This window comes from Cricetulus griseus, assembly GCF_003668045.3.
Source record: "Cricetulus griseus strain 17A/GY chromosome 1 unlocalized genomic scaffold, alternate assembly CriGri-PICRH-1.0 chr1_0, whole genome shotgun sequence".
In the NCBI taxonomy this organism is placed as follows: Eukaryota; Metazoa; Chordata; class Mammalia; order Rodentia; family Cricetidae; genus Cricetulus; species Cricetulus griseus.
In genome coordinates this window covers 159,005,004-159,018,143 of record NW_023276806.1, presented here as the reverse complement: position 1 = coordinate 159,018,143, position 13,140 = coordinate 159,005,004, and the positions used below count along the sequence as shown (strand labels likewise).

At 41.0% G+C, this 13,140-nt stretch overlaps 1 protein-coding gene across 1 annotated transcript in view; it reads left to right on the top strand.

Moving 5' to 3' along the window:
• Positions 1 to 13,140, top strand: part of Cfap54 (cilia and flagella associated protein 54) — a 293,678-nt gene that overhangs the window by 88,957 nt on the left and 191,581 nt on the right. The window contains 4 exon segments of the mRNA XM_035451711.1: positions 1,657 to 1,793; positions 2,655 to 2,802; positions 4,441 to 4,596; positions 7,185 to 7,307. Coding sequence (XP_035307602.1) covers positions 1,657 to 1,793; positions 2,655 to 2,802; positions 4,441 to 4,596; positions 7,185 to 7,307 — 564 coding nt within the window.

Sequence of the window (13,140 nt, the reverse complement as noted above, 5' to 3'; positions counted from 1 at the left end):
GGCCACACCTACTTCTACTGACTGTCGAGCTCTATGCAGACTTCCAGATTCTCCATGCTCCAGCCTCCTCACCTGCACAGAGGGTATGGACGGGTCGTGCAGAACAGTCATTGGCCTGAGTCGTTTTGTTGTCATTTTTTTTTTTTTTTTTGAAGACAAGCTTTCTCTGTGTAACAGTCCTGGTTTTCCAGGCTGGCCTTGAACTCACTGAGATCTGCCTACCTCTGCCTCCCAAGTGCTGGGATTAAAGGTGTACATTATCATTGCCCAGTGGGCCTGCATCTTTACTGTGGCACTTTGCTTCTAGAAAGCTGCATCTGCATCTGGTTTCAGGGCCTGACAGAACCCATGTCCTATATTAACTTTTCCTCACATTGTCTGTTTTCTTCCAGTTTGCATTCATCACTCCAGCCTTTCATCAATGCTCTCTAACCATTTCCCATGATTTGTTCTTTTCACGTTCTATTTAAACTGAACCAGCTGGAACTGTGCACTTGCCTTAGGGTTCAACTCAAGCCTCTTACTTCCTCCTTATGAAATGTGCATTCTGTGTTGCTAAGACCCCCCCCCACAACACACACACACACACACACACACACACACACACACACACACACACACCACCACCACCACCACCACCACCACCACCCCACCACCACCACCAGTTGTGGTCTTCTTCAAAGCTTTGCTGTGCTGTTGTACAGAATGTGCCTTCAGCTTGGTCCCAGTCACACGGGTGGTGAGGGCATTCCTAAGCTGACAAGCCTGCCCCTCCAGCATGGAGCACAGGGTAGGAACTTTCGGGAAAGCTTACTGCTTGGTGAGTTAGGAGGAATTATTGGACAGACTAGGGAGGTTCTGGCCCTGTAAGCTTTCCCCAGGAGTGGATAATGTTCTAGTACTATGTCCTTTCTGTTCTCAGTTCAATGAATTTATTTATGCCCCATCATTTGAAGCAGTGTGAAAGTTGTTTGGTGAAGGTTCATGTGATGTATGCATTTAAACAGAAGAATTTTTAGAAACTCTCTTAAATATATTCCATCAAAAGAAGGTCAGTTTGTGATAATTTTTTTTCTACTTAGCCTCTAAGCTTCACTAGTGAAATGATTTTTTCCCAACACTGGATCTGTTAAACTTAAAAGATATGCACTCTTAGAAAGCATTTCTGTTATATTCTTTACCCTTTTCAGCTGCCAACTCTTTGTTGCATAAAAGCTTGGAAAGTGTCAGTCAGAACCAGGAAAGAATGAAATAGATTTCATATATCAGGTTGGGGAAATCTGATTGTTTCTTTTGGAGCAGATTGTTCATTATAACAGTATCTGTAATAAATGGGGCATACTGCTGAGATAGATGGAAATGAAATTAATTTGGCTCAGATGTGATCTTTGTTTTGCTTATGAGGGTTGGAAACATCCTTACAGAGTTTCAAATTTCCATGCAATTTAGAAATAAAAGAGATTTCAATATGTGTCTACCTCGCCTGCCAGTGGCCATCTATGGCCACCCCATCCCCTCACTATGGCATCACGGAGCAGAGCAACAAATGTGAAATTAGTGTGTGGTGGGACGTATCTGAATTCTGTTTGAATTCTACATGTTCCAAGTGAAAAGATCCCTTGAGACAACATGGGTTTTCTTTTCCTTTTGTCACAGGTCGCCTATCAGATTGGAAACTATGAGCTGGCCAAGAAGGTCTTCTCACCAGTTTGGGGTTACTTTGTTGCTTCCCCCCCTCAGGATGACCAGTCGGTGGTGTCTCTAAGCAACATTATGATGGTCACACAAAAAAGGTAATTAGAAATGTTACTTCAAAGCCCCAAAGTTGTGTGTTTTCGTTTTCATGTCAAGGTAGCCCATGTAAAATTATATCTAACCAGAACCACAAAGAGCATATATTCCAAGGTCACCAGAACTACAAAGAGCGTATATTCCAAGGTCTTCAGCTAGATCAATTCTTACTAGAGTCAGGAAAAACAGTGAGGCAGATATGTGAAGGTTTTGGAACAAAAATGTCAAGTGGTAGCAGCCAGAGCAGGAAACGTGAACACTCTCTGGAGACTTGTGAAACCGAGTAGGGAGAGGATGGGTTAAGGTGAGGGCTTGATGTGTGGACTGTGATGGTGAAGGTTTTCTCCTTTGTTTCAAATAGGCTCCTAGGATTAAACTCTGGTCAGTTGCCAACATGCCAGTAGGATTGTAGAAAATGGCTGACTGTCTTTTGACTTCTCTGCTATCAATCCCAAGAGAGAGCACTTCAGGCTCTTAGTTCAGACTGTGTCTACAAAGTGAAAAAAAAAAATCCTCACCTACTTATTAATGCCTCAAAGGTGTAACCCTTCACCCCTCATAGATAATGAACTTCAAAACATGAATGATAGGCAGAGTAAGGTGTTGGTAATGCTTATTTACATTAAAAGCTCAATTCCATTTCAGTTAAGCAAGTGTAGACTTACATTTGCCAGGTGAAGGGTCGAGAGTGCTACAGGAGAAGGAAAGAGGGGAGTCAGGTTTTGTGTGAACTATAGATGCTTCGAGTGCTGCCCTTGCTGTCAGGGCCACTGTGCAGACACTGAGAATCATCGAACCCAAAAAGGTTGAATAGGTCAGTCATCGTACAGTAGCACACTTAACACCATTTCCTTCTTCCGCAGAATGCAGTCCAATATTTTGGCAGATACGTCTTCAATCCTCTTATACCTTTTCCTTAGAAATATCTTTGTGATGAGTGACATTAAAATTAAAGAAGAAAATCTCTTCTGTGATAATATTAAAGGCAATGAAATTTTCCCTGCCCAGCAAGTGAGTAAATGAAACCATGAAGGTTCAACTGTGTTTGCTTCTCCGTGCTTCAAGGACAGATTCCTTTGGGATCTTGTGTCTTTCTAGTGGGTGGGCCATGAGAAGGTAGCCTGAAAATGCTGTATTATTTTATATTCCATTCGGGGCTCAAAGCTGTCAGTTCATCTTTCTTTCTTCTCAATTTGTCCTCTCTCCTCTGTGTACAAGACCAAGATATATTTCAGAAATGCAAATCTGTGCAACATGGACAAGGAAATACTCAAGTCCCTCCCACCACCTCCAAGAACACAATGGCTTCATTTTTATATGGTTTTTCTGCTTTTGAAAAAGACACGGGGATTAGCATATTATTATTTACAAAATGGGATCTCAATCAATTCACCGTTCAGCCACCTATCTTCATAAAAATGCCTTCTTTTCCTAGAGATGCTTTTTATGATGGTGTATGTTAACTTGCTATGTTCTTTTGAACTATAAAATTGCATGCTTCCACAGAGGCAGGGATTTAATGGCCCTCCTAGTGATGGCCTCTCAGGGCATTCACACCAGGCTCTGTGTAGTCTGCAGCCTCCTAGTTCTGTGACTCTGATAGTGATCTTATATTAGTCCCTCATCCTGGCTTGTGCGTCTCTCTTTGTTCTGACCTTCCTTGCTAGATATGGAAGCGTCAGACATCAGCTTTCTTTCATCTTCTGTTTCTTGTTACACTGGTTTGATGTGCTCATTGATGAATTAAATGGTGGTTCCTTACTCGAGGCCCAATCCAGGAACAGGAGCTTTTGCTCCAGGCCAGTTCACTGTCCTTGGAGCTCAGGCTCGCAAAGCCTGTGCTGCATGTTCTCTCTGCATTGCACCCTGTTTGCTCTCTTGCCATGCCAAGTCTGAAAAGGAACTCATTTAAGAAGCGCCACTGTGAACATCAGCACCAGAAACCACCCTTTCACTAAAAGCTTCTTGTGTAGAAATTTCTGGTTGGTCTTCATACAGTTTCTCTTGTGAATAATGTGGATATATAAACAACAACAGCAGCAGCAACAACAACAACAACAAAAACAAAACAACATCTTTTCCCCAGACAGAGAGAGGAGAAGAGCTTGTATCGTTTTACAAGGCATATCCAATATCACAACTCCTAACTGTGCCTTCTTCATCATTTCTATTTTGTTAGTGAAAATGTAAATAGAAGTATTAGTCTGGCTTGCTGAAAATGTTCCATTAAGAAGTGAAATTAGAATCTGTTTATCAAGTGAGTACAATATTATTGGTATATTACATTTTAATTATTATTCATCACAATTTGTGATTTTAAAAAAACAGTTTTTTTTTCCTGAAATTAAAATATAGCTAAGGTTTTATTTTTTTGGCTCACTAATAAAATAGATGGGCACATTTTCTGTTATTAGTGACTCTTGCATTGTCTTACAAAACACTCTGAAGTTTAATTCCAGGATTATGCCTTGCACACGTAACATTAAGGGAGAGGCAGGGTCCTTTCCAAATTTAGATTTTCTTCATGTTATCATTCATGTCGTTGAGACAGCAGGACCACATTCCTTGCCCTCTCTGAATCTTAAAGACATGCTGAGTTGCACACCTGCTAATTCAGCCCGGGTAACACCGTTTCTTGTGCCTGTACAGATGGCTAGACTGAGGGAATGTGAGAATGTGTTGGTGGCGCTGGAGCTCAGCAACTTTCTCAATGATTCCAATTACGCCCTTCAAGCAGTGACCCAGTGCTATGGGCTCCTCGCTCCCATCATCTATCACAACATTGTTTTGGTACCTGTCATACAGGTAAGGGTGTCCCCCAGCCTCCACAAAAGGTCGGCGTGGAATGACAGTGCAGTGATTATTATGGGAAAGAAGAGCAGTATATCCTCCAAAAAGTACAAATGGGTCAAGAAGAAGGATGGTGAAAATGTCCCAACGAATTATATATCGGAAAGAAACTGAGTGTGTTTCTTTGAAAGCACACAGTCCCATTAAAGGCCTTACTTAAATACTGGCAATGGTCATGTTCCAGTTTTGAGAGTTATTTCAGTTTTTATGGTCTTGTCATTGTAGGTACAGCAGCATATTTTCATCACACATGCCTAAGTCATTCCAAGGATGTGCATAGTGAGTAACCCGAGAAAGCTTGCTCCGTGGCAGAGCTGATATTCTCATTCGAAGGGAGGAGACTAGACATTTTGGATAAATGATGGTGAAACACCTAGTTTTTCATCCGAAAGAAAAGTAGACTCTGACCTCTTTCTATAGAACTATCCACACCTGTTAAAGGATTACAAATAAAATAAAGTAAATCTTTATTGGCAAAAATGAAAAACAACCAGGAGGGTCTGACATTTGTAGTCTGGGATTTTGGGGAAAATCTTCCCACTGAGAGGACTTCTAAAGCCCAGCAGTGGTGGCGCACAACCTTAATCCCAGCCTTCAGGAGGCAGAGGCAGGTGGATCTGAGAGTTTGAGGCCAGCCTGGTCTATAGAGAGAGTTCTAGGGCAGCCAGAGCTACACATAGAAACCCTGTCTCAGAGGAAAAAAATGGAACATCTAGAAATGACAAACTGCACAAGACAAAAGAACCATGACAAAGATCATAAGAAAGTTGTGGAGTTGGAAAAAAAAGTAAACTCAAAGTTAATGAGGAGTAAATTAGATATATCAGGAAGCCTTGCCAGTTGGTGATCACCTAATAGGTAGATGGACACAGGGTTTGAATAGGCAGCTCATAGAAAACCAAGTCCACTGCATGCTAATATGCTTGGGTACCAAGGATCTCTGGAACCATACATTGGATTGACGATGTAGAATCTGTAACTCCTATTGCTGGTGGCGGCATGTGATTGAAATGGCATTTTGAGTCACATCACCGACAGGGTAATGTGAATTGTTATAAGCTTTTGGGTTTTGAAAAAACAACTAACTTAAAGCAAAATTAAAACTAAATATATCTGATATACTAATTCCTCCACTGGTAATTTCTTTCATAGAACAAAAATTTAATAAAATTAAAAATATATTTATCTGACAGAGCAACCACCTTTGTGGTGTTTCACAGAATAAAATCATTACTTGGCCAAGTGCTGGGGCTCCCACTACCCCCTGTGCCCCAGCTCCATGTATTTTCCCTCTTGGGTACCACATAATGGTCATTGACTTAGAGTATGTACTGTGGCCTCAAGGTTACTGCTTCATCTTCCTTAGAGCCCACAAAGCTTCTGTTCTGTGGGCACTTAGCAAGTAGAAGGGTGCTGACTATAGTGTTTGGAGGAGACAAGATAAATGAAGAAAAACAGCAGTGGTGCCAGAACTAAAACATTAGCCACGAACTGTTCAATGTGACAGCAATAAATTATCGTCAGTCCATGCCAGACAATAATATGTAGCCATTAGCAACATAATCTAGGACTGTCCCGGTGGATTTGGAAGCACTGTTTGTGAGGCATAGTTGAAGGAAAAAGATAAAAGTTCAGACAAGTATATATAAGTGCCATTTTGTGAAATAACAACAAAATTCTCTCTAGGTACATTTTTGCACACACATATACACACATGTTTAAGCTTTGAAAAATGACCAGGGTAGTTAGCATAATTTGGGGATGTGGTGTACAATGGGGACAAAGGGTAATTAATATAGAAGGGAGGAATTAACATTAAACATACTCACCAGTGTGTCAGCATAATAAAATATTGCTAGAATGGTGGCTTGAAGCAACTCAAAAGAGCAAGCATACATATATTAGTTTGTTCTTTGGGATCATCAGAGTGAACAGCTTGTCACAGTCTCAGATCTGTTTCTCTGACGTCAGTATTGCTCCAACCTGTGCAGCCAGGACTGAGAACCCAACCTCATAGTCTGGTTCTTGATCAGGTTCAGGGACACACAATGTGAGGCCAGGAGAGGAAGTAAATGCCACTATTAATTGGTTTTTAGTGGTGTGAGCCCTCAGTTTTAATATGAAAGGGACTCTATAATTGCAAGTGTTTCTACCCTCTCTACAGTATCCTGAGTCACAGCAGCCGGATTCCCTCTGTACTTTGGCAAGGCCCCCTAAGCATAGAAGTGATCTTTGGTGTTTTGGATCCATACAGGATTGGCTCCTTTTATGGTGCTTGTGAAAATAAGTATTGTTTTATAGTTATCTGTATATTTACTTGTACTCTTTACTCATTTTCAAGTATTATGTAGATAGATGACTCATCTGAAAATGGGATACGTCCATTTTATATATGTATATTCTTTTATACCTGGTGAATATATTATCAGTAACGATTGATTACCGTGGCACTTGATAGCCTGAGCCTGATACGATTTACATACATTTTATACTAGACAAATGGTATTTTGACACAAAAATCATTGTGCTTCTTTTCCTTTTAGATTTTGATAAAATGTATTGTGGTTTTGCAAGCAATACCAAATATTGTTCACTCAAAGAAACAAGTTGCAAGCTTTGAAAGTATACAGCACATGATAGCTTGCTGTGTCTTCTACATGGCAAAGGTATTTATCTCATTGTTGAGTGTCGTCAAACTTAGGATTGGTACTGAGCAAGAAAGTCAAACTTCATTTAATCATGGTAATTGGAGTGCATAAGACTAGCATTCCCAGGGCCAGAGACAGGGCTCAGAAATGATGAGTTCATGCTGTTCTTGTAGAGGACCTGAGTTTGTTTCTTAGTACCCTTGTGAGGCAGCTCACTGCTGCTCCTAATTTCTGCTTCCTAAGATCCAATACCCTCTGCACCTGCACTAACTTGTAATTAAAAAAAAAAATCTTAAAAAAATTAGCACCCCAAAGCCATTTTTCTTAGATGAAAAGCAAACATAAATCCTGCACATTATAGAATGATAACTATTGTTGAGCTTTTTGATAAAATTATGGTGCCCGACAAACTCAACCTTGATGCCACTGAAATAGCATTTGGATATCACGTGGTGTTATGACAGTCACACAGAACGCATATTCCAAACTCTGAGAAGACTACATACATTTAGTACGCTGTGTGCATACTGTCAGGCTGTGGTCAGAATGGATGGAGCCCACAGGAGGCAGGCCTCAAGTATCAAGGCCAGGCTTTGGGCTAGGATAATGGAATTTAGCTCTACAGAGACAAACACTACAATAGCTGGGTGTGGTGACCATGCCTTTAATCTCAGAACTTGGGAGCCAGAGGTGCGTGGATCTCTGTGAGTTCTACATAATGAGTTCCAAGGCAACCAGAGGCATATAGTGAGATCTTTTCTCAAGAAAACTAAAACCCACCCTCCCCACAAACAAAAAACCAAAACCAAAACTCAGAGTCAAACAGCAATATAACAATAAAAGGGTTAATCGGTGAATGGTGAATGACGGATATGATGCTTTCATGAAATTAGAATGTAAAAGAAGGAAGGCAGCCATGAAGGAAAGGACAGGCAAGTTATACTCTTAGAGTATGAGACGGGTGTGGCAAAATCTGAAGCCAGTGTAAAGGCAAATCTAGACCATGGGTTGGGAGTAATGAATCTGGAGATAGGAGCTGAGGATGGACACAGGCAAAATGTAGGGGGAAGATACATTGCTTTCTCAGGTTTTAGTCTGCTCCTTTATTCAACAGCTATTCACTGATTGCTTATCTGTCAGGTTCTGTTTTGGAATTTGGCCTTTGCCTAAAGAAATAGAACTTCATGAGCTTGGGTAATGAATGACACACACAGGGATGTGGAAAGACTGGGGGAAGCTTCACTTGAGATTTGGATATTCTTTCAGTAAGAGGTACAAATCCAAGTGACCACTGAGATCACACAGGGAAATAATGTGTGATTTGGTTGGATCTGAAGCCAGATTGTTGGGTCCCAAGACAAACTTCCCCGTGGCATTTGTTAAAAATTAAGTAATTAAGGTAACAGCCCAGTTCTGTCTCAGGAGCTTATGCTTTAGTGGGGGAAGACAGAACACACACGCACATCACACACACACACACACACACACACACACACACACACACACACACACACACACACACGAACGTACAAGTAATTCTGTGAAGCCTTAAATAACATAAGTAAAAAGAAAGTCAATTAAGGCTGGGCTTTCATTAGATGGGAAGGCCCTGGCCAGCAGGTAGAATATGTGAACAAATGCACTTAGAGGCCCCTGGCCAGTTTCATCGTACAACTGAATAGGCATGAAGGAAAAGTAGAAATTAGATTTTACTTTTTAAAAGTGGAAAGTAGAAAGGGAGTTAGATCACGCTGAACATGTAAATATTTGTATAATTTACCCTTCACTATGTTGGAAAAGACCAGAGATGAGTTGGGACCAAGGAGGCAAAGAAAACTTTAAAGGGAGCAATCAGATGATACAAAGACAACCAGCCCACTAAATAAATGCTACAAGACATCAAGCTTCTATAACAAACAGATTTGATAAGAATCACGGAAATAGTAGACTGTGAGTTAAATCTGAAAATACTCTACTGTAGAACTGCTCAGAGATGGTGAGTACATTCAGAAGGTGGATCCAGAAGCCATAACATGAAAAGACCAGGAGTCTGGGTTCGAGAAAGAAATAGATGGAGTGGCAATAGGTTTCCTGAGTCCCAGGTAGGATTAAGGAGGTGCTGGTGACATGTTTGAAGTCCATGGTTAAGGACTCCCAACTTAGCAGCAGTGGAAGTTAAAACACTGAAATGTTTGAAGGATAAGGCCTGAGGTCCCAGAACTAATAACCAAGAAAGATAGCAGTCACTTATTCAGGCAAAAAATAAACACTTTCAAAGTACAAGTGTTCGCAGAGCATTGTGCCCATGCCCTTATCTGAGAAAAACACTTGAGGAAACATTTTATCAAATGACAATTGATTCCAAGAAGAAGTCCCAAGACAGGGGGAGACAAAAAGAGAGGAATAATAGGAACAATGAATCTCTCAATATATGTATCATTAAAAGTAAATAGATGATAAGGGTGTGATTGGACTTTGTAAATGCTAAGTAGGAGTTCTTGAAAGACAAGAGACATCTTTGAAAGAGAAACTTATTAGTAATCCAGAACTAAAACTTCCACTGTATCTGAGGAGGGGGTGTGAGCATTAACAGGTAGGTTCTTGGACTATGGTTGTACAACATTATTATTGTTACACAAAGTGTGTGTAGCTTAAGGCTACTGTTTTCTCTGACAGGACACACATATTTAAGGGCGACTTAGGGAATGTGTTACTCTGAGCAGAACTTCTAAGTGTAGAGGGAGGAAAAAGAATGGAGTGGGAATGGGCCCGGGGGCAGGGGGAGAGAGGACAAGAACAGGAAATATGGGCAGGGTGGGAAAGTGCAAGGAAGAGTGTTCACTTTAAAGATGGGAGTAATAAAATAAGTATTAACCACTTTACAAAGTGTGGATTATCATGAAAGGTAGGCTCCCAGGAGGGCTAGAAATGCAGGTACTAATACAAGTATTATTTCAAGAAAGACATCTAAAATGAAGCAGACAATGGTAACAGGCAAATACCAGTAAAAACAAAGGAGGAAGCTGATGATTTCCCCAGCAGAAAAAGCCACAAACATTAACTGGAAACAAGAGGCCTTATGCACTGTCCTTTGACTCTTTTGGGTTGATGACCTTCTCTGCTGTTGAAAGACTCCAGATCTGGTATACACCAGTCTCAGGCCAGGCTCACTGTCCATGAAAGCCCAAGTCTTCCTCTAGTTGATTCTACCCACCACAAAAGGGAAAGAGTCTGAATTCATATAAATCTTGAATTTTTGTTTTCTATAACAGAAAATTGAAGAAAAAGAAAGATCATGTGAAAAATGCCACAAAGACATTTGATAACACTTAGCAACCTTTCCTAATAAAATTGCTAGTGAGTTTGGAATGAAAGGGAGCTGCTGCATAATGATAAGGACATTTACCCAAATTTTAAAGCAAATATCACACTAAATGGCAAATTTCCGAAGCCATTTCTTTAAAAAAACAGGCCCAGGAAGGAGGTGCTGACTTTTATCAGTCATATTTTCAGAGGTTCCCTCTTGTGCTATAGACATGGGTTTGAAATACTTTCATAATAGTACAAAGGGAAAATGCAGCTTATTTGTAACTGTAGGGGTCTCAAACATCTTGTGATAAAAATTATTAGAATAATTAGAATTATAGGAAGATAATATAAAGTGGGTGTATATTAAGCAGATATGAGTGCTAGTTTTATTTTATGTTGGAAATCAATAGAAATGGAGAGGGCAGACTGTACTATTTAAAACTCGGCAAAGTGTCAGAGAACCTGCATAAAGGAACTGGAATCTTGCCAAGGATACACATTAAAATCAGAACATATGGCAGTCCACACCAAGTTCCAACACACTGAAATATACTGTAGCAGAAATAGAAATCCTTCCTAAAAATGACACTTAAATTTAATGCAGTTTTAATCACAATTCCCGTAGGGTTTCTCTAGAATCATTTCAAGGTTCCCAATAGGAATTAAAACTCACTACAAAGCTGCCGTAGTAAAAATGGTGTTAACGCATTGTGGGCTGGTCAATCAGTGGAATATATTAGAGGGTTCAGCCCACGTCTCCGGAAGAAATGAGTGTTATGAAGGTAGCAATTTGATTGACTATGGAGACTTTGATCTATTATTATAGTTTTCAATGTGGGGTCTCTGGTATAAGTGACTGTGCATCTGAAGTGAAGCCAGAGCCCTACCTCACATCATAATAACATCCAGCTGGATCCAAGGAACTCTGTCAGGGGTCACCTTCCTCAGCAAGGGGGACACATACTAGAAAAGATAGCTAGTTGTAGTTAGAATATTTCTATGACAAATTATAAGCAAAGTTCAAGGCCAGTATCAGGATGAGAAAATGCATGACAGGCACAGGATTGTCACCATTGATGGCCCCAGAGAAGAGTCAATGAGAGAATATACAGTTACTTTACAGGGCAGAGAAGCGAGCTGGTAGCAGTTGAAAGATCATCTTCTGAGACCCAACAGGAGACTTTCAGTGGTTTCAAACCCAGGGCAAGTCAAATGGGATCTGTGTTTTAGAGAAAGAAATGATTCTGGTTGCAAGACAGTTAGTGATTTGAAGGCGGGAAGACCTGTGGCAGAGGGTGGGTTAGAAGGCAGGAAGTGAGTGATAACTACAGAAGTGGAGAAAGTGAGAGGTGGAGGGGCAAGATAGGTTCAAGAGTTATTTCTGAGCAAAATGGAGAAGCTGGCAATCCACCATGTGAAGGGATATAGGACACAAAGGCAGGGTCTGTGTCAATAGCTAGCTGTGTTTTCTGGACATCTGGACAAGTGCAATAATTGTAATTGACCCCAGATGAGGGATATTTTCGTGTAGTGGAGGAGAAAATGCTGTGCTTTGGGAAGATTCAATTCTGAGGTTTGCAGAATATCCAAAGACATGGTCCTCAAATAGTCCTGTAGACCACAGGTTCAGGGGAGGAGAATTATGTGTAACTACAGAAGGGCCACTCCATGTGGACCATGACCCAAGCAGTAGTGACAGCTGTTGAGAGAGAAGGGAGAGGAGTTACTGGAGAGTCCCAAAGGTGTACTTAATCCAGGGAGCAGCTCCTGCTTCCCAACTCTAGTTGGGGAAGGGGAGTCTGATGAAGCCATCGCCTGTCATTTCCCACCCTTCTTAGCCTTTCTGCAGTATTGGTCTTGAGCAGTCACTTGCTCTAACCTCTGGCAACACCTGCTCTTTTCTCCTGCTGCCAAACTCATTAATGCTGTGCTTGGCTTAGAGTGCCCTTGCTGCCATTCTTTTATTATTATTATTATTATTATTATTATTATTATTATTACCAATTATTATTATTTTATTCTTTCACTTTTAAATCCTATTTAATGGATCTGGGTGCTTTGCCTGCTTGTATGTACAGGACATGTGTACCTGGTGCCCTTGGAAATCAGAAGAGGGTGTTGAATTCTCTAGAGCTGGAGGTACAGATGGTTGTCAGCCACCATTTGGGTGCTGGGAACTGAACCCAGACCTGTGCAAGAACAAGTTCTTTCCACCATTGAACTAGCTTTCTGGGCCCCTACTCATTTCTTTAGAGACTTTTCCTCTGCTTGGCCTGCCTACAGAGGCTTCCACGGAAGAAGGCTATTCAGGGGAGGTGTGTCCCTTCCAGGTCAGGGGAGGGGCAGCTTGCACTCTAATTCAGAACACAGCCAAGCCAAGCACCCTGTTTAAATGACAGGGACCACTGCGGGGCTCCACCCCAACAAAGACACTATATCCCAAGGTATCTTGTTGACTTTGCAATAGCAAGTTTTCTGTTGAGAACAGACACAGTAAATCCTGCTTCTCTGTATAGCTAAAACATTGAGATTCAAGGTGGGA